We start from the raw sequence: 27,045 nt of genomic DNA on the forward strand, positions 1-27,045 counted from the left end.
GCCATCCTGGAGGCAAAGCAGTCAGAGCACTTCATTGGATCTGTTTGGTGTAACAGTCTACTTTCATTCTATATTTTGCACATCTTGACAAATTTTAAAGGCAGTGGAAACCCACTTGCACATAGGCCACAAAACCTTTGCCACCCTTCAGCAGACCAGTGGTCCAGCCAACACAGGATTCCTTTACTGAGGTATTGCTCTAACAGATCTGTTGCCAATTTTAAGATAAAAACCACTGGGCAACATATACTGGGATAATTACAGACTGTTCAGCCCTTGAGGGAAAGGATCTCCTGTATAACAGCTCTATCAGATTCTTGTGAAGAAGTATAATTATCATCTCCATTTGTGCATTCTGCAGTGCAGTTCCTTGCTCAGCAGAAATACAGTATTTCTTCGACATTTTAAGCACATTGGGCACTTCCCCATAAATGATTTGCTGGGTTTTCTGCTTCAGTTGAATTTCAGTAAATGCCATCTGTATGTTTGTGTTAAAATCCCACTAGCAGGTTATTCCATGAGTGCACGTGATTGTGCATCCTTGGAAATAGCCAGGCCAATGGAAACACACAAATGTAAATATACCCAGAGTAGCCTTCAAGTGGGTTTTCCTGAGCACTGGGGGGGTTTGCTCAGCAACTCTAGAAATATGGTAATGATGTCATATCGAGATGTTGTTGAATTTATTTTCTGTTTTCATTTTATTAAACCAAATCATATTAATAAAGGGCATCGCTCCCTGACGAGCTGCCAGTCCCTCAAGTAAACATAGAACACTGCAAAACTTAGTTTAACTTATCATTTTAATGAAATCACTGATAAATGAGAGTCTATATCAATAACAAATTTATTAGTCAAAGTAGAAAATTATTTAATATTTAACATACACAGTGCTGAATATTGAAATGGTGTGTCTGCTAAAGAACTTAGTCTAAGACATGGTAGGTAGAGAAATAATGGCACTAGTGCAACTTCAGTTTTAATGTTTCATAGAATTTATGTATCTGTCACAAATAAAAACAGCAGTGATTTATTCTTTTGTGGCCACTTCTGTTAGGAGAACTCAGCATGTTTGTTTTTTCTGGCTGTACCTGGGTCTTTGGCTCTGGAGGACCCTAGAAAGGGGAAGCCCATTTCTAAGGAAAAATATTGTATATAATTATCTATGTTGCTGTATACAATTTCATGCTTTTGACAGTAATAATGACACTTAACACTTAGATGGTGATAGTTATGCACAGATCTCTGGGTTTACTCGTGTTTCAGACAAGTATTTTTATTTCGTAAGGGGTAGGTATATCTTCTGCTTCTTTATTTGAAGTATATCATCTTGAGTCATTAGCATCCCAGAAACATTTTTAGTAATTGAAATATAACATTTTTATATTTCACAAGTCACTTCTGTGGAATGAATTCCACGAAAAAATGGTACTGTGCCTGTTTTGGGAGTGCCTGCAGCTGGAAGTGAGTGGTCAGTTGAGGTAATAGCACAGTTCAGGAGGGCTAAAGCAATGGTCTAACAAGCAAAAGCTGAAGTTTTAAAACCTGATCCTCCATCGGGCTCTGCATTGGCAATTCTGGTCCCTGTTTTTACTTATGTTTATTAAGAGGAGTCTGAAGGGAGGGCTGGGATTTTCCATGCTTTTCACTATGGTGCTTTTTTGCCATATTCGAATCGCAGTTAAAGTTCTGTCTCCTTTAGCCCTGTCCATTTTCTCATCATAGTTAATTATAAACATCTTAAGAAAGGAAGATTCTTGAATTTAACAGATTATACTCGGACCTTCACAAATTGAAATTAACATGCTACATTAATTTCTTTGTTTAAAGTCTAATTCCTCAGCTGGGACCCTACTTAGTGAATAAGACCTCAAGAAACAGCTGTGGGAGCTTCTGAGTGATTTTTTGGATTCATATTTGCAAAACTATTTGTAATGTTCTGTAAGCACTTCTACCATATCAGCAGCAATTTCATTCTTGTCTTTCATCTGTATTACTGTATTTTATACCCTGACCTTTTGCTCTTCCTTTGCCTTTCTGAACCTACATGAACTATTCTAAGCATGCTAGAAAGCATTTAACACCCTTCAGTATTGTCTTTCATAATAGCACTGCCATGATAACATTTAGAAGTTTGTTGAAGCAGACAAGCATTTTGTTCACTGCTTAACCAGATGCTTTCTGTTCAAGCTGCTTGTGAGAAAGCAGTATTCTTCTTTGTCATTTCTTTTTTTTCCTTTATAAGAACATAGGCAAATAACATGTTCAGACTGTGTCCAAAAATAAAATGGATCAGACACCTGTTTCTGAAAATAATCTTGCCATATCCAAATTCATAGATACCCCATCATGGACAGCTTTTTAAATGCACAAAGTGCCCATTTCCTCAGTGCTCTTTATATCTTAAATTTCTACTTATTATTTATTTTGTTACATATTGTCCAGTATTCTCCCTGCTGTCTGAGGAGCTCACTTACAACCTAGTCATCACAATACCTGTATAATTTTTTGGAATTATGGTATTTATAATTACAGATTTCTTAAATTCACAGGGTCCCAATCCTTCCATTACACAGTTTGTATTATCACTTGTTTCATTTATTCAGCCTATGTTAAGATCACCAAATATAATTTCTGACTATGGCCTAAAAGCCTGCAGATGTTTTCCCAGTCTGCCTGTAATATTTCAAGTTGATCCTTTTGCTCTGTAAACAGTGAGCAATGTGAGGTAAATTAACCCTAACAAATGCCTTAATTGTGAAAATCATCAGCCTGTTTGGTTGGCTGAGGTGCTGCGTGAGCAGAGGAAGGCTGTTGCCATTTATCATTTTTTTTGTCCTTGTTGCAGCTTTGTTTGCAAATACAAATGTACTGTCTTCAAAATGTTTCATCAAACACTGTGTTTTTCCAATAGTTATTGGCTAAAATATGAATATCTTAAATTTATAATATTTGGTGTCACAATACTGTATGTGTTGGCGACCCAGTTTCCAAAGTTACACCTTCCAGCTTCCTCCTGTTTTGGTGATATCTGCGGTTGTCCAGCTTATCTGAGAAATACCCTATCAGGGATTTACAAACACATAAAAAAGGCTAGCTCTGGACACTCCAGTTTGAAATAAGTGCCATCCCAATGTTCACACCATTCTTGAATTAGCTCTAAATTTGATGCTTATCACATGAAAATCTGCAGAATTTTTAGATGCTTCAAGTTAAACAAAATCTGAAATTCTGTGCTCACTTCAGGTCAAAATTGTGATAATAATTTGAGTTGTTTTCTAAATTGTGTTCCAGGATATCATTTCTCATATTCCTAACAGTTGATGTAAACATAACCTGGGAAGGAAGTCCTCACAGGGGGAATGCATCTTGCTGAACACACCACCTTTGCTGGCAAGGGAGCTGTAAAGCTTTTCCCACATCCAAGTCCCTTGCAGTTAGCACTCCTGTTTTATTTCTGTGGCATTTGTGTATTATTAAAAAATAAGCAATAATACTTTATGAAACAGTCCTCTAAAGTATGCTGCTGTGCTGATTATCCTTTTTCTTTCATTCCATGTTGGACACAATAGTGCTTTGTGTTTGCACAGTTGTGTAACTTTTGTTACATGCAATGAGAGTTTGTTTTCATAGGGACTGTGTGTAAGAGCTCAGTATGGATGTTTGTTATTATCATGTTGGACTCTAATGGGCTGGTGTTGCAAGTGCTGTTCTTGCTCAATGCCCTCCTCCCAACAAAGACTCGCAGGATCTGTAGCCTAAAAATATGCAACAGCTTAAACTAACAAAAGTAGCGCTTTTTCACACAAAGTATCCCAACATACAGCTTAATTTTTGCTTTGAAATTAATTGATGAATGAATAAACAGGTTTTTAATAATTAGGAAATGAGATTACAGTATGGAATGGAAATGTGTTTGAGAGATCTGGGGAGAGATTACACTTGCAGTAATTTAACAATTTACCTCCATGTGCTAGTAGTATCTTTGTGTATATTTTTAGAACTAAGTTTCTGTTAAAATGATTTACTGTTGTTGTTAGACTGCTTATTTCTTTTTAAAATGAATTCTTTGCTGGGCTACATAGGATGAAGATCCCCTTCATTTGCAGGAATAAAATAATTTCCAGCTGCTAATGTAGATTTCTGTGGTAAATTTGAAGCCCTGAGTAAGGCAATATCTCTCAGCTGAAGTACCATGTACTGTCCTTCTTAATGTCCTCCTCTAAAGGGAGTGCAGGATGTAGGGAATTGGGAAAATAAGGGAAAGGAGCAGAAGGGGGAGGTGGCGCTGCTTTGTTTCCTTTTCTATAGGCACGTGAAACTTTGAGATTACATTTCTCTGTGTTTGGCAGTGGATGTGCATGATTTGTGTGTGTCTGTGTGTGTGTTAACTCAGACTGGAAGACCCAACCCTGCCTCTTATGTGTGGACTGGATCCTCATGTCTCCAAGGGGATCATGTGTCAGTTTTGGCACAGCACAGATGCAGTGGATCTTGGCAGCTCAGGCTGCCCCTTCCAAGCATTTTTATATAGGAAGAGGCGTGTGCTGGCCAGTTTCAGAATTCTAGCACTGCTTTTCACTGTGAGTTTCCAGAGTGCTTTCTGTCCGTTTGTCAGTTTGGAGTTTGGTTAAATACACACATCCATGACAAATTAGCTGCCCTTCTCAGGAATATGTGGATGTGAGGCATATAGGCTGACTTGAGGAAACTTGAAGCTGGAGATGAGCTTTTTACCACATTGTTCAGCATTTGGTACTTCCTGAAAATTTCTTCTATGAAATGGTGAAGAGTAAAATAGGTGAGGCCAAATATTTATCTTCCATTCCTCAGGAAGGTGCTTTTAGTCAGTTTTGTCTATTTTTTTTTGTCTTCCCATTCTCATTCTCATCCTTCTTGTGTAGTGACTGATATGAAGAAAAGCAAAAACCTGGAAAAATGTTTTCATTATAATTTGGAGAGTTTTCAGTTGACAGTTCTTCAAAAACTTTGCTTTTCAAATTTTTGGCAATGTTTAAGTTTGGGTGTTTTTATAATAATCATTGGAAAGTTTTATAGATTGGGTCTCACATTCATAAACCAAAAAAATAGAAAGTGAGAACTGAATCATCCAAGTCCTTTAAAACCTGGTTGGCAAATGTTTATGTGATTCACATTGGCAAATAGGAGATCTACGTGAGTGCCAGGTAATTTTTTAATGGCCAAGACACTAGAGTATTAGCACTGCCCACAACTCCTTGTCTATGAAGCTGAAGGCTGAATGCCCTTTAAATTTTTAACTTGGGTTATTTCATTGCATTTATCTTTTCTCAGACATAATTAAACAGGTGATGAAAAGCAAATTGTAAATAACATAGTTATCCCTTGTGTTGGAAAGAATAATGCTCAATGGTATTCATTCACATAAGTAGGGGGAAATGGATTCATGTATTTCCTATGCTTGAATAACTTAATATATCAGTTGTTGTGGTTCATCATTAAAATCATGGAAATGACAGTGTGCTTTTAAAATCCTAAATAGCAAGATATGCTTTGATAGAATGAGGCCAACTCATAAAAGCAAAAGGATAACATAATAAATAAAGTTCCAGAAACCTGAGCATGTCTACTACAGCTTTGCCCTCCTTCTGACTGTGGTGTTGATGTTGGCAGGCAGTAGGCTGTGATCGACAACTTGGGAGCAATGCCAAGGAAGACAACTGTGGAATCTGTGCAGGAGATGGTTCAACATGCAGGCTTGTGAGGGGACAAGCTAAGGCACATGTCTCACCAGAAAAAAGTAGGTTGCAAATTGATCCTATGATAATTTATCCTTGTCTGTGTTTTCTGCTTGTATATTAGCATGCATATTACAGAGTGACCTTTTAACTATGTACTTGTTTGCAGTTTTACAAAGCTACTTATTCTAAAGTCTGTACTAGATTAGCCTATTGAAATTCCATGAGGGACACCACACATTAGGGTATAGCTAGGAAAGAATTTGAGATATGCATTTTTTTTCTAGAGCTACTCAATTCTTTCTATCAGGAATAACCATCAAGATGCACACCTTATTTTAGAGGGTATCCTCATGTTGCAGTATATGTGATGCTGCAGCAATGTTTTTATATCATGGAAACATCTTATAGATGGTTTTATGGAAATTGTGGCCTGTGTGTGAAAGTGCCTGCTTTTCAAATTAACTTTACTTTTTCTTTTCTTTTTTTTTCTTTGGTGTCTGAAGACAGTTGAACTTCAGGGGCAAGTTAACTACTTATATGGTACAAAAAGCACAAAGTGAAAGGGAATAATACTTCCGTCTCTTTTTTGTGTGTTTGGCTCAAATTTTACCATTCTTTTTCAAAATAGTTAACATCTTACTGCAAGTAACTGTGGGTCCCAGTAGTATCGAAAATATACAAGAGGAGGGGTATCAGAATTAGACCTTTTATTGGAGTCTTAAGAGTCTGGCTGTTTTGATAAACAGGCAAAGTTTGTCACACAGAGGCTCACCTCTGACACTTGTGCTTCCCATTGCCAGAGATGATGGTCCCTGGAATTTCACAGCCTATGTCCCATGTGTTTATCAGATGGAATAGTTGCCTCACATCATTTTTTCTGTTTTGGAACTCACAACATGTATTTGTCATGGTCAGATGGGTCCTTTGGGGTTTATCACCTTCCTGCAAAGTCACAAGATGCAAGGGTGCACTTTAAAGTCAGTATGCAAAGTTTCACTTGTGGTGTTCTGGCTCAGGTAAGAGCTGGCTACAATTGGCATCATTTCAGCGGAAGGTCTACCATTGCCTTGAAGAATGCCCGTGGTTCGTTGTTTCCTCTGTCATAATTCAGTGGTTCTTGGAGATTTCTTTAAATTTAAAGATCAAAGAAGATTATTCTGAGGAAAGATGTCAATCATGCCAAGTTTTGGTTTTATCTTGCACTGCAGGAAGGTGGATGATGTGAAATAATTACCACTGACATAAGCCAAACAGTACACATGCTACTAAAGTCAGAAGATTTGATGTTTTCCTTGGTATTGTGACAGTGCCAAAATCTTTTTTTGGGTCAAGTTGTTCAACGCTGTGGAAGCAGTTCCATATAATCGTCCTGTGTGTGAAAATAAAGCCATCCTTTCTTTGTCCTAATGTGTTAGTGAAGGTAGGCATAGTTATTTGAAAGCTTTCAGAACTGGTGTTAGGAAGTAAAATATCGACACGTGACAGACGTGTATTTAAGAGGGAGCTTAAGTTTGTGAGCAGGATGTGAATTTTACTGTTCAATGAAGCAAATTAAAGAACTGGAAGGGAAGCAAGAGCCAAAGATTTTATTATAAAAAAGAGACATAATGGAAAATAAAAGTGCCTGGTTATCTTAGTCCTTACTTAGACAAAGAAATTTAGGCATCGATGGCAAATGATTTCTCATAAAGGACTCACTTTGTTTTATTATCTTTTTTATATGTTTTTACATTAAATGAATGTCTTTGATCAGAAAACTAAACAGCACTGAAAGGGAGCTTACTGTTTTTGCAAATATGAAATGAACAGTCATTTCAAAAGTTCTTTATTTTTTCCACTAACACTTAATTGCCTTTGAAAGACAAAGCAAGTTAAACTTCTGCCAGCAAGCCAGATTCTAACATTCTGGTAAAATGATTAAAGGTTTGACTAATGATATTCAAACAAAAAGTGTAATAGGTTGTAAAATGTACCGTCCCATTGGGAAGTGAGATATCATGGGCCTGATGTTTCTAGTACTATAGGCATGGAACTCCCATTAACTCCACTGCCCTTTTTGCACATGGAAAAATTGTAGGATTGGGCCCTGATCCCTGCTTTCTGTACTGTTATTGGCAAGAAACAGTAGGAAAGTGTTCTGGTTCTGATACCAATGAAGAAGAAAAGAGGCTGGTTCAGAAATTTACAGGGAGTGAAGTTGAAGGCACAGACTTGTCCTACTCTGATTTACTTAATTCCCAAACTGCAAGATACTTACAAGTTTCACCTTTCTTAACTTTTTGGTAAAAAGCTCCTTACAAGAGTTTTCACTGTCGATGGCTTTGTAACTGTTTGAATTTCCTCTTGCCATGTGCTTTATTTCCTGTGGCACTTGTGTAACCACCCATTGGTCACTTTTTGTCAAATGTTTGTATTCCATCATCCCCAAGCACACTTAACCAGAAACCTAATTTCACTTTGGTCTTTTATCTAAAGAGAGGCCTTTGGCCCAGCTACATCTTGAATGTCATCAGCTGGCTCAGTTTTGTGACAATTTGCTGCCTCACGTTTTCTCCCCTCTTTGAAATCAATATATGTGGAGCTAGCAACCCCAGTTGTCCAGATTGCCTGATACTTCACCTTACACGATGGATTATTTGCCAAAATTCAACACTTGTGTTAGAAGCTTTTCATGCCAGGTAAATGTTTTGGAGAAAATTCAGCCAAAACAACTCAGCGTATTCCAAGGACACAGCAGAGAAAAAATATGTTTTTTCCCACTGTCAAAACATTCCTGAAACCTTTTCTTTAATATGTCTTAACATCCCCCATTGTTGGACTTGATCACAGATCAGGGATTTGAAATTTGGCAGGCAGAGGTCTTCTGGTCATGGACAAGTCTTTTGCAATGTCTGTGAACATCAACACATATTTTATGACAATCTTTTAAAAAACAAAAAAACCTCTACCTTTTCTTGCAGTTTCTGTAGATGCTTCTTGAATGTTAACAGCTGACATTTCTGAAAACTTATCCTTGTAAGTGTTCTCTAGCTTGTTACAAGTCACAACTGCATACAGATCATATGTGTGCAGCTTCTTTAGAATAAATTAATATTATTAACAGAAATGAGCTGTTAAAAATTTTCCATGAGGTTGCTCTTGCTTTTCTACTTTACTGCAGTGTAGAACAGGTATCATGGGTTGAACTCTAAGATACCTACCTCACAGTCAGGCATTCAAAAGAGATTTTATAGAGAGCTGCAAACTCTTCTGGGCTTCAGACTTATGACCAGGGCTGAGGAGATCACATAAGGAGAGGGAAAGACAAGATGAGACTGGCTGAACAGAAAGATTTGACATTAGTTCATATGCTGAAGGAAAGACAGATATGAAAAGGTGGGTGGAGGATATAGGCCTGGCTGTGCAGATACACTGAGTCAAGGAAAATAGGAAGAGAAGAAGACTGAGATTAGATAAGAAATTGCGGTGGGAGATGGAGTCAAAAACACTTGGAGAGAAAGGGAAAAAATCAACTATGTGTAAAGCCAGGAGGGGGAATTGGGACTGATTTGGCATGAAAACTGTGTATGTGGAAGGATAGATGCCAACACATTAGCATTTCATTTTGGATAAGGAGTGTGTTTTTTAAAGCAAATTTCATCAAGGTCCTAACACAGTGCTCATCAGTTCACATCATGGAGTGGTCTTGGAGAGGATAAATTCAAATTGCGTTGATGAACTAAACCAGAAGATGTGTCCCAGAAAAGCACCTGATATTCTCCAACAGCTACTGACTACACAGTCCATGGATCAGGCTGGAGTTAGCCCCAGTGAAGCACCTGCAATGTGTGCAGTGTGGATGCTGGGTCTTCAGCACACGCTGTTTCAGTCTGTGCATCCCTTTAGTTTGATTGGTTTACTTGGGGCTGTTATAGCTAATATGAAGCCTCCTCCTTTACTTTCCTGGTCTCTCTTGTCTTACTTGAAGAAATTCCTGTGTAAGAACACTGGCTATTTCATTACTAATTTTGCACTGCATTTTCTTGAGATCCTTCTTTTGATGGGCTGCTTACTGTGTGTCTTTGTATGTTTTCTCCAGTGCATACAAAGCATAGAAGAGGTGTCCAGAAGTAGTAAGTATGTGACTGAGTTGAGGCCTTACTGTCTCCAAAGCAGGTTACAAGACCTTAGAAGTACTTGCTCAGCAATGCAGAGAAGTGGCACTCTCAGCTGAAGAGGCAGCTTTGAGTCATAAGGCCAGTGCACAGAGGGATAGAGGTACAGTGAAGTGGGAGAGTATGAGACTGGAGAGGGAAGGGCTCAGAGGACAGAAAGGATGTGCCCATACACATTTTACAATGTGACTTTTAATGTTAAGATCTATAACTGCTGCTTTCAGTAGCACATACTTACCTGGTTCAGGTATTTATTAAAGAGCATATGTTTGCCTTTGCCCAGATTGTTGTCAGTAGGTAAGTCAGCACATACCCCAGCAGCAGTGACTTCTGAAATTATGCCTCATGCTAGAGTAGATGAGGGAAGCTATGGCAATAAAACTCCAAATATTTTGAGCTTTTTAGTTCCCATGTGCTGGTAGTTGTTCCTGGATTATTGTCATTTGTATTTTTCAATCAGAACTGGGGAACCAGCAAATAAGTGCTGAGCAAATACATGCAAAGAAACAGTTTTTATAGACCTGAAATAAACCCTCTGGCCTGCTGAATGAGGAGAGAGGGAAAAATCCCAACTGGCCCATATGTAAAACAGTAAATGGGTCCACCATGGCCCACATGGAAAAATAAATAAAACCTGCTGAATTGGATTGAGTTTAGGAATTTGGCTCCTTTATTTTGATCCTAGGGATTAGCTCCCAGTCTTACCATAGCAGGGAGTCTGATCTTACTCTCATTGAGATCCAAAATCTAAATCCACATTAACACCATAGAACCAGGATCAAACCTTGACATCTAAAGTAAAAGCAATCCAGGAGCTTAATCAGCAAGTGCTGTGTGTAGTGTGTGTGCTGAGAGTCCCTGGGTAAGAGCAGAAAGCCCATTTCAAGCAGGTGCTGGAGAAAGATGACTCACATGCCATTGGAATCCCTTCTGTGGAAGCAATGTTAGAATAATGACACAATATCTCACCTGTTTCTGAGTTTTTAAGGTGAGCCTTAATGTGAGCTCAGATTTTAGTCCAGTGTTTTTGCATGTTCCGGATGATTTTGGGCTTATTCGTTTTCAGCTTTAGACAAAGGTCAGCAATTAACTTCCAAAGAGACAGAAATAGTGTAAGGGAAAGAAAAGATAATCGAAAATTCTAAGTATAGATTTCAGGGTAGCAATTTCCCTTTATGTTTTTGTAAGAGTTCACTGCTTTTAACTGTGTGGATCCTACTGATTTAATGGAAAATGTACAGCATAACCATTTTTAAATGGGTTTACAGAGCCTTGTGTTTCTTTATGAATATGAATTATATTCAACTGAGAATTGGGGACTTCTGGAATATATAGTTTTGGAGCCAGACCTGGACAAGCATAACTACTGTTTCATCAGAACTTAAAGCTGTCCTTAGAAGGAGGAGTCCCTTAGGGTTGGTTATGTCCCTTTTTCTTCCAAACCCTCATCTTTGTTCAGAATTCCAAAAATCTCACTTTTAGTTTTTCCTGTAATTTACTTATTCTCATGAAAAGACTGCCCTAAGTCATAATTATCTCAGTCAGGTTACAAAAATCTGCTGTCAGACTTCTTGACAGGTCTGTGGGGCTGCAGAGGTTGAGTGTTGCTGTGGCAGTGAACTTAGTCATCTCCTCTAATGCAAATAAAATGCTTTCTGGTAATATTGTCTCTGCTGCAGAGAAACACCAAATTTAGCACCCCCATGAGACTTTTGGACCATATCAGAGAGTGCTTTGGTGAGGGTGGAATGTCTGTAGTACTGCTAAAGGAATGTGAAGCATCCTGAAAAGGGATCAGCAGGGTCTGCCGAGGCGAGCAGAGCTCTCTGTGAGGAGGTGCAGGAAGCACAGCAGGACGACCCTGGTTGTTCTCTCAGGAGTATCAGTCCTACACACGTCTGCACATTTGTGAACCTGGGCTGTGTCTGTGCAGCGTGGACTGCCCTTGGTTCCACTTCAGAACAGCGGTTGCATGTGTTCAGAACTGGTCATAATCAGACTTTTATTTGAGGTTTTGGGCTGTGATCAGGATACAATCCTGACCAAGTAAGGACATATGGGCCCCTCAAACCTGCTTTCTCTCAAATACTGTAGAGCACATGTGAATTCAGTAGTTATTTCCTAACTTTAAAGATATACATACCCACTACCTTCTGCCTATCTCTAGCAATTCGTCTGATGAAAAAACAAGATGCAAAAAGATATTAAGTGGTTCACATTTTTTTCCAGGACTCCTTAGCTGTATTATTGTTCTTACTGTAGTATTTTTTGCCCTGGTGAAATACTCAAGTATGAAATTAATAAAGCTCATATTTTATTACATCCAAAATAAATTGTTATATTTAAATGTCCTTCCTAGAAATTGACGATATAAAAACTGTAACATAAGAAGGTGTTTATTTCAGAAAGAATAATTGCAGCATTTGCTTGAAGTATCCTGAACATTTGGCAGGATTTCATACTTATGCTAAGGAGATGTAAACCAGAAGCTGATAATTTAGCATCTACTATAAAGGGGTCTGGTTTAAAGTGGAAAGAAACATTTTTCAACTATTTTTTAGTTAACACTAAACTCAACTGTTCTTCCTCTAAGTATTGTACGAGTAATTCTGGCCCCAGTGTATCACTGACCTTCAAATCACGTTAGTTTCTGAATTTGCAAAAATGAACTTCTGCACCAGCCATTGGATGTGTGTTGGTGCCATCACTGAGCAGAGCATCTTGTGTGGGCTGTACCTGCAATGGGCACATGTTTGCAGGTCCTGCCTTGCAGGAGATGTACAGTTGGGTGACGATGGAAATGGGAGACAGCACATTGGTACTTTGCCCCTTGGATGCTTCCCTCTTCCTTTCGTGGATATCCCTGTGCAAACCCTTTCCTGAGAGCGCTGCTTTTGTTGGCACGAGAGACTCTAGTCTATTGATTTGACTGTTAACTCGGTTTTCTTGGGCAAATCACAGATTTCCTACATTTGAAATGGAAACTAATAACTTTCTGCCTTTGTAAAATGCACTGAAGTAAGTGTATTGCACTTTTATGTATGAAGAAGCCTTTCAGGCAGCCAAAAGCTGTTTTGTATTGACATGTCCTGTTCAGGGCTGGTTTGGTTTATAGTTAATTTTAAATTGAGGCTCTTACTGGAAGAAATGATCTTATATGGTAAGTTAGATGCAGACACTCTTTTATAACATATCCCTTATAGCTATTATATATTTGCTCTTAACTGGTCTGTAATTGGTTAAGGGTTAGTGTTAAGTAGATGATTTATTTCCTGTAAGTCCTGCCACTTATTAAAGTTGTGACCTGCAGCAGGAAATGAGGTGTGGGCAAAATGAGACTGAACAGCTGCAGATTTTTGTAAGGGGTAAGGACTACTTAGCAGATTCCTTATGTCAATTCAGTGATTAGGAAACAAAACTAGGACAACAGAGTGTAAATATGTTCCTAATACACAACTGACATTTCATTTCTTATTGTTAATAGCAAATCATTTTCCAAGAGCAAGAAAGATTTGCAGGTCCATTCGTAGGTCTGAACAGTTGCAGAACATACAGACTCAGTATACTTTACTTAATAAAATAACATACTGTTTTTAATAGAAAAATTGTGAAACCTGTGAAATATTTTCTTGGACACATTTGACAGTTTTCAGTGTAGTTACGTGATGTACAAATTCCCTGATGAAAGATAACTTCTAATACAGTTGTTTAATTTTCCTAGGGGAAGAAACCGTGATTGCTGTTCCACATGGGAGTCGCAGTGTGAGAATTACCCTGAAAGGACCAGCACACCTTGGTATGACTGAGCTGTTTTATGTATTTATACATAGGCAGGAGATAAAAACAGAACCTTGTATCTGAACTAATCCAAACTGTGGGAATATGGGTAAGATCATGACCTTGATACCTTGATTCCACTTCCCATCTTTAATATCCAGCCTTGAGATAGTCCTAGAGAACACTGGAAAGTCTACTTAGTAAAAAGAAAAAATATATATACTGGTGGTTTCTAAACTTACCTAAACCAAGTAATTCCTTTGTAAGATGTCTCAAATACATTATTCTCTTGAGCAACATGCAAAAGAATTACTTCCAAAGGGTTGTGTGTGGAATCAATAACACTTGTATAACTTGGCACCAGATTTCTGTTGAAGCATCTGAGATGGTGCAAATAGTCCAGCTGAGGTCACACTTGGTCAGTGAGCGGTTTTCAAGGCTGAATAATCCAGGTACAAATGAAGTACAGAACAACTACACGAGTGCTGTTTCCATGTAATTCTTTTGGTAGTTACATGCCACCAATGAGAAACAGTTTTCTATTCTGTTAGACCTACGTTTCCTAATATTTTCTGTAAGGCTGATGGCAGTATTTGTGGTGATTTCTTTATCCACAGGCCTAGTTTGCATAGCGAATTAATTATTTCAATCATAAGTGGAGCTGCCATACCAAGCAATGAAATAAACTAATAATTTAATATTTTGAACAACTTTTTTATTAGCAAAAGTGGCAGAATTAGTCTGAATCACAAAAATAAAAAGAACTTCTGAGATCTGTAAACAGAAGTCAGAAATGCATTTTATTGGAAAAATGCTCATCTATTTGTTTACTTTCAAGAATATATTGTTGCGTTCTTTCAAAGAAAAAATTGAATAAAACTCCCACTGCAGAACAGCTCCAGAGTGAAATAACTTCCAGACATACCGGTGACATCAACAATGTATAAAGCTGAACTTATATTGAAATAAATAATATTCCTTTAATACTGTTGCGAGGGATGTAGGAAGGAGTGATCCTGACTAGTTCAGGTCAGGACTCTTGGTCTTAAGTAGTTCTGCAGAAGGAAGTTGTTGTTGCAGTTTTGTATGAGGAAAAAGTCCTAGATTCAGTGGCTCCTGGGGGATTTCTGGAAAGCTCCTGAGGAATGCAGCGGCAACACGGTAACTAAGTACAGAGTGCTCCTGGCTTCCTACCCAGGGTGGTTCCGTAAAGAACCTGTGGCTTGGCATCACCTTTGTTAGTTGGCTCTCCAGCTGGAAGAGAACTGTGAAATGTTCCTTTAACCACTTCCCCCAGCACATCTGTTTGCAAATCTGGGAGGATTTAGACTTTTTTACTTAAAATTAAAATGACAGAGGTGAAAAACAACTGAGAGCTGATGTGGGGAGAGAGGTGGCAATCGCTTCTGGCTTCATAGCCAGGTCTTGAAGAACCCTTCTTGGGGTGTGCTTTGGGACAACTTGCTTCTCCACCTTTCCACTCTACGTGTGTTTGTGGGTGTTTATTGCTTAACAGAAGATATCGAATGATCCTTTGTCTGCAAATTCATTGAATTCTGTATGAGTGTGCTGGTATAACTAAGGGCAGAATTTAAAAAAAAATATCACCTATAATTACAGGTTCCATTTGTCAGAGATGTTCTTCCTGACTTGCAAGAAGTTGAATTTAACAGGTGAAGCAGGGACTACTTATTGTTAGAATTTATACTGCCTCCTGTTGCCAGTATGTATTTGTTCTTCAAGTGAAGTCAGCAGCACCAGCAAACACTCGAAGAGCATTATGGAGTGTCTGGCACTTTTCCCTTTATCTTATGTTCTGTTGTGCTTCATCCTGGGTTTATGATCTGCTCTTGTTCCAGGGAAACACAGCTGCTGGACTAATCAAAAATGGAAATGTGGTTGGAGATGTAGCATATAACAGATTTGAACAAATGCTCTGAGCATTGTTTTGCAATCAGCAGTTACTGTTTGAGTAACAACTGCATTTCTTTGGTTAGAAAATGTTTTATTTGTCTGTATGGGCACTTTAAAACAGACAACAGATTCATCAGAAAGCAAAGATCTTACTTTGTTTTTTTTATGAACAGGTCCCTTCTGTACTTCTGTCTGCTTGGGTTTTGTGAAAGATTTGGTGGAAAATAACCAAGTAATTAGCACAAAAATGGGTCTGAATAAAATGTTTCATTGTGTTGGTTTTGTTTTTGATTTGGACTGTATTATGGCTCTTCTAGCAGCTGTTTTAAAAGCATTAAAATCAAAAGAAAGACTGAAAGTTCCCTGAAATTAATCCTCCAGCAGAAGAAACAGGAAAACCAGAAGCTAATATTTTTACAAGTGGCTAATGCTAGATAACTGAGTTCATGAACTTAGGGAGGTTAAACACCACTAAAGGGAACTGATTTTTGTCATTTTTTTCCTCTGTTCACAGTGATTTGCATTAGGTGACAGTGTTTAGCTGAGCATCTGTGCACTGCTCTGTCTTTGATGGATGCTGAGAGGAAGACAGTGCTGCTTGCATTTTGAAAAGAATGAATGTTTTGTTTTGGGCCCCTCTGTTGTGCTGTCTACAAATTAATCACATGGAAAAGAAACAGCTTTTGAGTAGCAACTTGTCTTGCTGCTTACTGCACTTTGAGCAGTAATCCTTGGGAATTCTTCCATACATCTCTCTACACAGTGAGATATCTGCAGTGGGTTCCCCACTCCACGCTGCCCTACTCCTTCCTGCCACCAAGAGTGTGGGAGACTTTTCATTGTAGGGCTTCCATGCACAGCTGGGCAAAGCATTTTTCCAAGGGGAAACATTCCTTATGTCGAGGTAAGGGAAGTAACACACACACACAGAGTTACAGGTCTTTGGCACCAGTGATTGTCCTCTTAGGCACAGAAACAGGTGAGCACTCCAGAGAATTTCCTGTCCATATGACTCTATGCATCTGGAGTCTTAAAGACCACTCAAGAAAATATTTCCCTAATTTAGGATGGGGAAGCTTACTGCTGAAGTCAAACTCCCCAGCTCTCTAGGATAACAGGACCCTGTAAAACAAATTAGTGTATGGTGAATTCTTTTCTAAACCTTGTCTATAAAACAGTTGATGAAACCTTTATTCTCAGTTGCTGCTCCAAAACCAATGAAGTAATTTTTTGGGGAGGAATTGCTCCCTGATAAGAATCATTATGTTATGGATGTGTTAAATATACTAGATCCTTCGTTTCGCTCTGTTTTAGAAGCCTGTGATGACAAGCACTACATACTACTGAGCAGGAGTGTATTGCATCAGGGGTTATCTGTTGTGCTGTGGAATAGCTCCTCATCTCCCTGTGTGACACACTTCTGGGAAAATCTGAGCAGCTGTTCTAAGCTTCACTGGTGTGACCTCCAGAGTTAGAGACCATCACTCTATAGCTAGACCTTGCAAATAAACACATGCTTTGGATCCACATCTAGTATAGCTCTGATGTAAACATATGTCAGCTCTCAGGGAGTTATTGTGTTGTTGGTTGCTGAACAATATTCTTGGTTTCTGCTTAGGAAAACATAATTATTTTTTTAATTAAGAAAACTAGCAAAAAGATGGTAAGGAAATGCAGCTCAGGACACCAAATTGGCATTTTTAAAGTGTTTTTGCACCAGCTGGATGTCTTCCTTGTAATCTTAAATGCTAGTTTTAAAGGGGTCCTGTACTCCTGAGTATCCTACTGACTTTATGTGGAATTGGAAGTACTTGAGATTTGCTGATTTTACTCTTATTCAGCAAAATGAGAGAACAACAGGCACCATGCATTATTACTCACTGTTAAGCAGTGTAAGTTTGGGGTCAAGACTTGCAGAAGTCTAATCCAAGAATGCTGAGTTACAGATATTTTTACAGGTTATTTTTTAACGCAACTAGAAAAGAAAACTTCCATGAAAGTGACATCATCTAAATACTTGGGTTTTTTCTGTGAGTTGTTTATATCTATTTTTTCCTAATGGAAATGTGTTGGACAGTGGGGCACATTGGTTTCCAGAGATTTATTTTTTCTCTTTGACAAAGTACATTTGATTCACAACTAGATTCATACCCCATGATCAACATAAAGTCATTTCCTAGAAACATATCCTTCTTTAAACTTCCTTCCAGCCATGTATGTGATCTTTGTTATACCTGTGAGTATAGTGGAACCTAATGCTTAGAAACTTGGGATAATGTTGGTAAGGAAATTTAATTTATTCTATCATTTCCTTCCTTGCTTTGTTGGGGGTGCTCCAAAATGCATGTTTATTTAAAAAATATGAAGGAAGAAAACAGTAATGATGGACTGCAGCATTCAGAGTATGTTTTCATTGCAGGTAAAACCAGATGCTTTTAACCTAATCTAGCCTGACTTAGGTAACTCTGTTTAAAGTACCAAAAAAGGCAAGGTACTGGGAGAAAGAAAGTATTTATAGCTCATCAAAAGGTTCCTTTTAGCTTGCCTTGAGCTCATCTGAGATTCATGCCTTTCCCATGCAGTGCTCTGGTAGATTGTAACCAGACCAGTGTATTTGAAATCATGTATCTTGCTGTGCCTCTATGCTGTATTATGCAGAGCCCAAAATTCTGCCTTCATTATGAATATCTTCCTTTAGCTTTGTCCACTCACACAGTTCAGTCAGTTTGCTGGAAGTGATTTAATCCTAAAATGCTTCATCTGTCTTCTGGAGGTTGTGGGCTGTTAGTTTAATCTGTTTCCAAGGAGTGCAGAACAACTCAAAAAGGGTTTGCATCACCACCTGTTCTGGGAAAGGACCATCCCTCCCTCTGGGCTGGCAGCTGCCCACGTCCTGGCCCTGCTTTTTCCTCACATGGGAAATATTCAGAGTGGAGTTAATGACCTTGGTACAGTGATACAGGTATTGAGGTGAGTGTCAGATGAGTTTGGCACCACTCAGGCTTCTGTGGAGACTGATTGCTGAGATTGCTTGGCTTTTGAGTTGCATGGAAGTATGGGGTTATTTTTCTGTATATTGATTCTATCAGTTTTGAGTTTCTTTCAGCTTTTCCTGCTGAATCTGTTGATTACACCAAAGCACTTGGTGTAGGAAAAGCTGTTTCAGAAGTGCTTCTGGTATGAAAGAATAGTGTGTTCAGACAGATATTCCTCTGCTGACATGTCTTGCAGTTGATATATCAGACTATAACCCGAAGCAGCCAATATTCTCACAGATACTCTGGGTGCTTTTAATGCACATAGATAGCTGTCACTTGCAAGGCAAAGTTATAAACATTACTTTCTGACTTCCTTGAAAACAAAAACATCCTGTTGAAGCTTACCAATTGCATGTTTCTTCTTTAGTTGTAGAATCAAAAACACTACAAGGAGAAAAGGGAGAGCACAGTTTCAATGCTCCTGGAACATTTGTCATTGAAAATACAACTGTTGAATTTCAGAAGAGCACAGACAGGGAAATCATAAAGATCCAGGGACCTCTTGGAGCAGATTTCATTATCAAGGTGGGATGTGTGTATGTGCAAACCTACAAAGTATGTGCAGCAGAGTGGGTGGGTGTCCATCAGGTTCTTGCAGTGCAACAAAATCTTTTAGCTGGGAATTAAGGAATCCTAATTGCAGTCCAGAGTTCATTTATGCTAAGTAAATCCAAACAATTTAAAATGTTACAAGATTAATGTCTTTCCTGTGGTGGGAAGTACCACAGGATCTTTAATGGTAAAAATGGCCAGGATTTTTGGTTTAGTATTACTGAAAGAATATCAGTGTGACCCTGTGCAGGGGATTGAGTTAATCCAATTGCAGACTGCCACCTACTGAACCTGAGCATTGCTTCCAGCAGCACCCTACAATCTCCCTTAGACATTGCTGATCCAGCCACTGACCATTTCTAATCCTTTTAAATTTCTTTCTACCCAGACCACGTCCCAATGGCTTCCATCACACATTTATATGCAGAAACATATCAATATTTGACAACCAAAGGAAGACACTCGTGCAGTATGCCATTGGGAATGACAAATATTTCAATATTATCACACCACTTGGCTTTATGGGTTACGTTGCAGAAATAGAATTTCAGTAGTTTTCCTTTTGCACCTTCAGTATCCCATGTGCAGTTGGACTTGCCTGGCTGTGAATCACTGTGCTTGGATCACTTAGAGACTTCTCTCCGCAGCAAATTTTAAAATTTTTGCTAACAAAGACATAAAACAGAAGAATACCATTAGGAACTCTGCCATTCCAGGATAGATAATCAAATAGTCACATTAGTACCTTGAATAATGTGGGGGGAAAAAAAAGCAAGATTCAAATGCTTAGCTATTGAGAACTTAATGGTTACTGTAGACTTTCTGGGGGTTTTATGCCTGTTACCATCTTACTCTCTGCACTGCTGTTATGTATGAACTATGTTTTGAAATGACATGAACTGTTGAGTACAGTGTACAAATGTGTTTTAATGGAAATTTCTTCAGACCAGGTACTCTGGATCAAAAGAGAGCGTGGTTCAGTTCTTTTTCTATCAACCCATCAGTCATCAGTGGAGACAAACAGAGTTCTTCCCCTGCACAGTGACATGTGGAGGAGGTAAGTAATGGCAATTCTTCAGGAGTGGTAACAACTGAGGATCAAAAGTATCTGATTTACAACCTTTACTCTGCATTTTTATTGATTAAATGTTTGTGTTTCTTTGCACACTGGTAATTTATCAGCAAAATAAATTACAGAGTAGAAGGTAAGTAGGTTGGTTAAGCCAGTATCAGCATAGGGGTTTTTATATGTTATGTTACTTGAAGTCATGTTCTTCCATAAACAATGTTCTTTTGTTAGTAAGAATGTTGACTAAGAAATAAGAATGTGACATTCAAAATGGAAAATCGCAATCCATAAAGGATATTTCAGGAAAGTAAGCAAAGAAGCAAAATGAGATATTTTAAAATAAGAATAATCAAGAAATGGCCTCAGTAGTAGACATGAGGGAGAGTTTTAAAACATTTTGTTGAGAAATTAATTACATAGAAAGCAGAATAAGTAAATAGAATTTAAAGAACAGCTACTATCAATACCTTTGATCTTAGACATTTAGTCTTAATGGTAGTTAGAGCAGCACATGGTGCACTGTAGCATCTACTCCTGGTTTAAACACTGCAGCTTAGATGAAGTGTAGCTCACCTCTGCTACAGCTCATCCAGCCCAGCCCACTGCTTGTCATGTCTGGTTCTGCAAAAATAGCGTGACCTCATGGTAGGAGGGGGGTGTGACACTGCAGATAACTATTTCCCTTCAGCCAGCATTACCCAGGTCACCTGCAAAACAGACCAGGATGCGAGTGATACTGATGTAGGGATTTTCTGGAGAGTGCAAATATGGTTTAAATAGTTACTTGGGAGATGAATAAAGAGAGTGAGAGATCCTTAAAGTACAAGCAGAGTCTGGGGATCTTTTGATGGACCATCCGTTTTGGCACTTGCACCTCCCTGTAATCTGAAATGCAGACAATATATGGGGATAATATGTAGTCCCACAGGAAACTACTGTATCTTACGAGATACTTGGCCTCATGAAGTGTGATTCTTGCTGGAGCTGTGAGTGGCAATACATATCCTCTGATGATTCCATCACACTGTGTTTATAATTTTTTTCCTTAACCTATCTGACAAGGGAAGAAGTATAAAGCCTCACAGTTACTTTTGAGGACTACATGTAAACACTGGATAACTCAAGGGACGTATTTACCTTCAAAGGTATTGGCTCAAATCCAGCCTTACTCAGACTGGTGTTATGGTTTGAAAATTATAGCTACATGTCAATCTCTTTGAAATTATCCAGGGGTTTCAAAGCCCTGTTTTGTAGCTGCCTACAATATGAAACTGGTGCCTTTATCAGTGGGGCTTGGCAGTCCTCAGGGGGAGAGGGACTGAAGAAGCACAAAACTAAGCTACTCAGTCATGAAAGTAGTAGTGTTAGGAACAGCATATTACAGAGGCTTGCAGGAGAGTTGTATTGCAGCTGCCTGGCTTTAGCCTGTTATCTGAAAGTGGGTTTAGTGTCCAGATTGTCTGTTTGGCATCTTGTACTGGCAGTAAAAAAAGAAGTTCCTCACAACGGAGACTTGGCATCAGAATCCATTCCTCACTTGCTTCTTGCTGCTTCTACATTTAGTTCTCTAATCTCCCTGTGTTGGAAGGGGCATCTCAGAAAGCGCAGTCAAGCTTTAATGAGCAAAAATGGCTAAAAATTGTGTTTCTTCTGTTTGCAAGTGGTATATCTTCTGGATCCTTTCAGTACTTACAAGATCTGGAACACAGATGCTTTGAGCACTGGAACTGCTTAGTTCTTTATGGTTATCACTCTCATGCACGAAGACACTTTGGATCAGCCAAGAGACACACAACTGAAGCCATTGATATACAATACTTAGCATTTTTGGTAGACACTGGGACTTGTGCTGTTAGTTTATTGAGACTATTTGATTTTAATTCTTGTGGTTTCAAACTTTTTTTCTTTGCACATACCAGAACATCCTCCTCCTCTCCTCGGTTTAAGTCCAAGTAAGCTTCTTTGAATGAGTCTTTTTTTCTTAGCCAAAAAAGAATCTAGTGGTTTATAAAACTCAGATCCCTTCTTATAACCAGTATCCACACAGAATTTTTTTTTACCCAAGTAGTTCAAGTTTTCTTTTGTTGGCTCTTCAACTGGGAATGGTCTTGAAGCTGTTTCTTGGTTTTCTACAGTTTCTTAGCAATGTTTTTGGATCTCATCTTCAATTCCTCTGGCTTTCTGTTTTAAGTATTTATTTTTTTTAGCATGAATGACTGTGTAATATAGCTCTCCAACATACATGGTAACTCCTCCTCAGGGGAGGGAAGTTATAAGTTGTAGAACATGTACTAGAATCATATGGCTTTGTAGGTTTGCCTTGTGACGAGTGAGCTGGTGCAGTACATATATCCTTGTGTAATGTGACAATATGTATGCCTTTACTCTTATACTTAGAATACTATTAGAACAAAGTGCCAAAATCTCATCTAGTGTTAAGACAGGTTAATATAATTGTTATGCTGAATTGCCTTAAATAAAAGTCTGGTCCTTCATGTTCCTACTCACTGTTTCCTTGTTTAAAAGCAAGCAGGAAAAGAGTAATCCAGAAAATTAATTCAATGGGCATCACATTATTGAGAGTAGGGGACGAGGCTGTTTAAATTTCTCTCCATTACAAGATTTAACTTTGCTTCTGCAATAGGTTATCAGCTTAATTCAGCTGAATGTGTGGACATTCGTCTGAAGCGTGTTGTTCCTGACCACTATTGTCATTATCATCCAGAAAACAAGAAACCAAAGCCCAAGCTAAAAGAATGCAACATGGATCCCTGCCCCTCTAGGTCTGTATGACAAATAAATTTGTGTGTGATATAGTCAGTTACTAAGGAACAGGCAATTGTATTTACTTGATTTCAGTTCTTTTCCTCTTTAGAGCTACTTAATCTTAGTTGATTATTGCACGTGTTAAAGGCTGATACCACTGCCAGTGGAGTTGTGGCATTTCTTCAGTGTTGCAGAATAGAACACTTTACTTATACAGAGATACTGCAAATACCAGTTTGTTCGAGGGCTAATTCTACTTTGTCTTTTGCTGAGTAGTACAGCACTAATATGAGGATTTTGTGAGGTTGTGTGAGGAGGACAGATTGCTTACCTACTTTTGGAGTTTTTGATGCTGCCATTCAGGATTTCTCAGTAGCCTGACAGGAGCTCCAGTCAGTGCACAAGTTTTGCACATGGTTTCACTTGGTTCATTCATTTACCTACCATAAACATTTGATTCTTCATTGGTACTGTAGAGTTGACACTTCAAGAATCAAAGCTTGGGGCTACTTGTTTGGATTTTTTTAAAGTAGGAATTAAAAAAAAAAAGTCTTTCAAAGAAAATGTCCTTGTGGTACAAATGCCCCAGGATATTAATGCCAAATTATAAAGGCTGTAGTACACATAAATTGTATTGAATTGCACTGCAGTATTTAAAACTAACTTTTGGATTGTCTGGTGAGGTTTCCTGGCTGTGCTAAAGAATCTTAAAATAACATCACAGTATCAAGTCCCAGAACCTTGCATTAACATGCCAGCTGGCTGAGCCAGAGTTATATGCAAGAAGAAAAGGAAACACTCTCAATGGATTTCATTTCCTATAGCTAAACTGTCCATTTCCTTTCATTTCTGTTGAACATAATTGTTGATAGTGACCTCTAACATTTATGATGTGTAGACTTTCAAGATTTTTTTTTTCCTGGAGAGTTGATCACTGTATGGAGCAGAAGGACTTCAGTAATGCTTAATGGCAATGGGTGCCAAATGTTCCATAGCTGGAATGGGAAAATTAGGGAAAGAAAGGGTGTAATTATATTTTAACTTGCAAATTTAGTTTATACAGCCAGGAAAAGGGAAGTACTACTGGATATAATACCATATTTCTTAGCATTGGGAGTAAGGCTTTATGCTGTGTGATTCAAATAAAACAGCTCTAGAAGGGTCCTAAGCACCATTCAGGACCTATCTAGGATAAATCCTGTGATGTATTTATTTCACTGACACTCATATTCCTCAGCGGTCTTTGTTACAGATATAAGTAAATATTTTCTTGTTAATAAAGTAGCACAGACCTAAAGGAACACTGGTAATAAATTTCTCTGCTGAGGGCTTGCTCATTTAATATTTTATGGTGGTATGAAATATAGAAACTGTATGGTGAATAGTCCTCTATCCATACAGGAAAGGTAACATCATACAAGTCATTGTTTGACATCAGGCTAATGTGCAATGAAGTAAGATTCCTTCACTTCTCACTGGGAATTGCTTACTTTAGGCATGAACACATAAAAACATGTACTTGCTGTACAGTTTCGGGTATGAGAAATAATGATGCAATATTTATTTTTTTTGACAGTGATGGATTTAAAGAAATCATGCCCTATGATCACTTCCAGCCACTCCCTCGGTATGTATAAGCAGGATAGCACATGTGTCAGCATCAGCACAATTTTCACTGCAAATACACTACTTGAATACTAAGATAATGAAACATCTTCTGATTTTTTGCTACACAGGAGAGCAAGTTTAAAACAGTCCTGTAAACATTTCTGAAGCCTGTGATTCATTCAGTATGTTCTGGTTGATTAGCTTAGCAGTAAGAGGTTAATATGCTCTTCTTGAAAATACCAATGTGAAGTCTTAAAATAAAGAGTTGTCCCCCTAAGCCTTCTTCTGCTGTAGTGCTGAGAAGAGCATGTTCTTTAAATTGCATGTGTGAATTCTTGTCTTGAAAGGTTTTTACTTTTAAAGCTGTATGCAATTTTTTAGGACAGATCTCCTAGACAGGACTCCAGAATTTTTTTCCCTTGAGAGTTCTGATTCTTCTGTTCTTTTTTATATCTACAGTCTATTTATTGACATCAAGACTGACATGACACTTTCAAGATACTGAATTGTCTGAATATGTCTTGTCAAAAATGAAGTCATCAGAGCACAGCTTGTTGCCTTTTTTTGTTTGTTTGGGGTTTTTTTGTTTGTTTTGTTTTGTTTTTTGGTGTTTTTTTTTAACATGAAGCAATTACAAGGATTTAGAACTTCTCTGGGAGCCTTAGATGTTTTGTAAAGAATGTTAGGACTAAAAAACATCGAGCCACATTTATTGTTAATGTAAAGAATTATAGTTCGTGGAGTTAGATGCATATTTATCTGAGCTGAACCTCTGCTTTATTAGGTCATGAAATGAATAATGTGTATTTTTCTAAAGAAGTAAAGATATGAAGTAATAAGAATGAAATCATAGACTTGCACGGCTCAGTGGAGCTACTGATTACAGCTGATATAAATGTCATAGTTTATTTCTGTAGCAATTTGTCCTTGTGGATCTGCTGTCCTGCGATGTACTTTGGCTTCAATACATAGACTGAACTTTTTTTTCCTCTGCAGCTTTATCCTGTAAAGTTCTCTAATTGTATTCGGTGTCTCTCCCCTTCCATTTCTTCTGCCAATTCCTTTGTGCTTCAGATCTCTTCTGGAGCTCAGCACAATGTATTTACACGAGTACTTCATCTTCTGAACCACTTAGGGCTTGGAGACCACTTGGAAGAGAAATTTGATCCCCCTTTCTGTGCTTTACTGTGCTCAGCACGTTTGCATGACACTGTGGTGAGATAGATTATGTCTGCGATAAAGCTGTGGGCAGGTTCTCTTATTTCAAACTCTGAGAACTACAGACAGAGGCCCACCTCATTTCAGCACCTCGGTGTGTCCTGTCAGAAGGTATCATGGTCTTCCTGTGAGATGCTTCAGAGTAAGGACTGTAAAATAGCAGGCGGCCAAGCAGGGCTCAGAGTTGGTGCCAGGAAGGAGAGAGGAAACAGGCTGTGTTCTACTGGGAGGGCCCATAAGGAAACACAACAAAGATGTAGAAACAGATTTTCTTACAGGAATTTCTGAAAGAAAACAGCAGCTGAAACAGACGGTTTGTTTACCTGCATCATGAGGTGACTCTGGTCCAGTGCAGACTCATGTCTTGCTCCCACATAGCAGGATTTGTCTGTGCTGTTCCCTGTCAAGTAACTGGAATGCAATAGCCTGTGCTGGTTCTGCTGGACTTCTTCCACCTTTTCTTTTTGCTTTTTCTTTTTGCTTTTTCTTTTCTTACCTGTTTCTTACGTGCTGACCCAGGATTGGTCTTGCAAAGCGGGCGGAAAACCAAAGTACTGTAGATACGCTGGAGCAAAGCTGTACAGGCTCCTTCACCTCGACCAGCAGTCCAACATCACACCTCCTACATAACACGAGGGCCATGTGGAAGGGCTGCTCTGCAGTCCCGTGGTGTTTACCACTGCTTTCCCATTCACACAAGGAAGTTGTGGGAAAGTCGTGGTGCGCACCACAAAATCTTGAAAGAGTTCTCCTGTGGCTAGAGTTGTAAATGCCCCGCTGAAATATTTTTACAGATGGAGAATTCTTTTGAAATAAATAGAAAAATTTCCCAGGATGAAAATTTTCTTTTAAAGCTTTTGGAATGCCTCCATTTATTTCAGACTTGTTGGACTGGTGAGGATCCCTTGACAGCTGTGGGTTCTGGAAAGTATCTCCTTGACTGCTTGCCCAAGACCCCCCTTTTCCCCAGTAGCCACGGACCTCACTCCATCTTGAAAATGCTTGTGGGAGTATGGGATCTGGAGTGTGTTTGAAACTGATGAGATAAAGAAAAACAACTATAAAACTTCATGCTATAAACACTTGCAAGCCTTGTATTACACATAGCACAGGGAGCCTTACCTATATAAATCCATGAGCTGCTAATTCATTAAATAGTTAATTGCTCCTTAGTTCCTGAGATTTTTAAAGAAAATTGTTTAACACTGGCCATTCATTTAAGTCAAAGA

General features: G+C 38.5%; 1 protein-coding gene across 8 annotated transcripts in view; it reads left to right on the forward strand.

Moving 5' to 3' along the window:
• The window catches only part of ADAMTSL3 (ADAMTS like 3), a 180,268-nt gene that overhangs the window by 100,792 nt on the left and 52,431 nt on the right, over window positions 1–27,045 (forward strand). For 7 of the 8 annotated variants that reach the window (XM_027688806.1, XM_027688812.1, XM_027688810.1 and 4 more), the window contains exons 7-12: window positions 5,653–5,779; window positions 13,596–13,670; window positions 18,971–19,128; window positions 20,101–20,212; window positions 22,869–23,007; window positions 24,567–24,617. In XM_027688806.1, the coding sequence (XP_027544607.1) occupies window positions 5,653–5,779; window positions 13,596–13,670; window positions 18,971–19,128; window positions 20,101–20,212; window positions 22,869–23,007; window positions 24,567–24,617 (662 nt within the window). The remainder of the gene's footprint in view (window positions 1–5,652; window positions 5,780–13,595; window positions 13,671–18,970; window positions 19,129–20,100; window positions 20,213–22,868; window positions 23,008–24,566; window positions 24,618–27,045) is intronic. The other variant, XM_027688813.1, reaches the window with a different exon arrangement.

The sequence above is a fragment of the Neopelma chrysocephalum genome, unplaced genomic scaffold (assembly GCF_003984885.1).
Source record: "Neopelma chrysocephalum unplaced genomic scaffold, ASM398488v2 Primary Assembly neopelma1_75, whole genome shotgun sequence".
In the NCBI taxonomy this organism is placed as follows: Eukaryota; Metazoa; Chordata; class Aves; order Passeriformes; family Pipridae; genus Neopelma; species Neopelma chrysocephalum.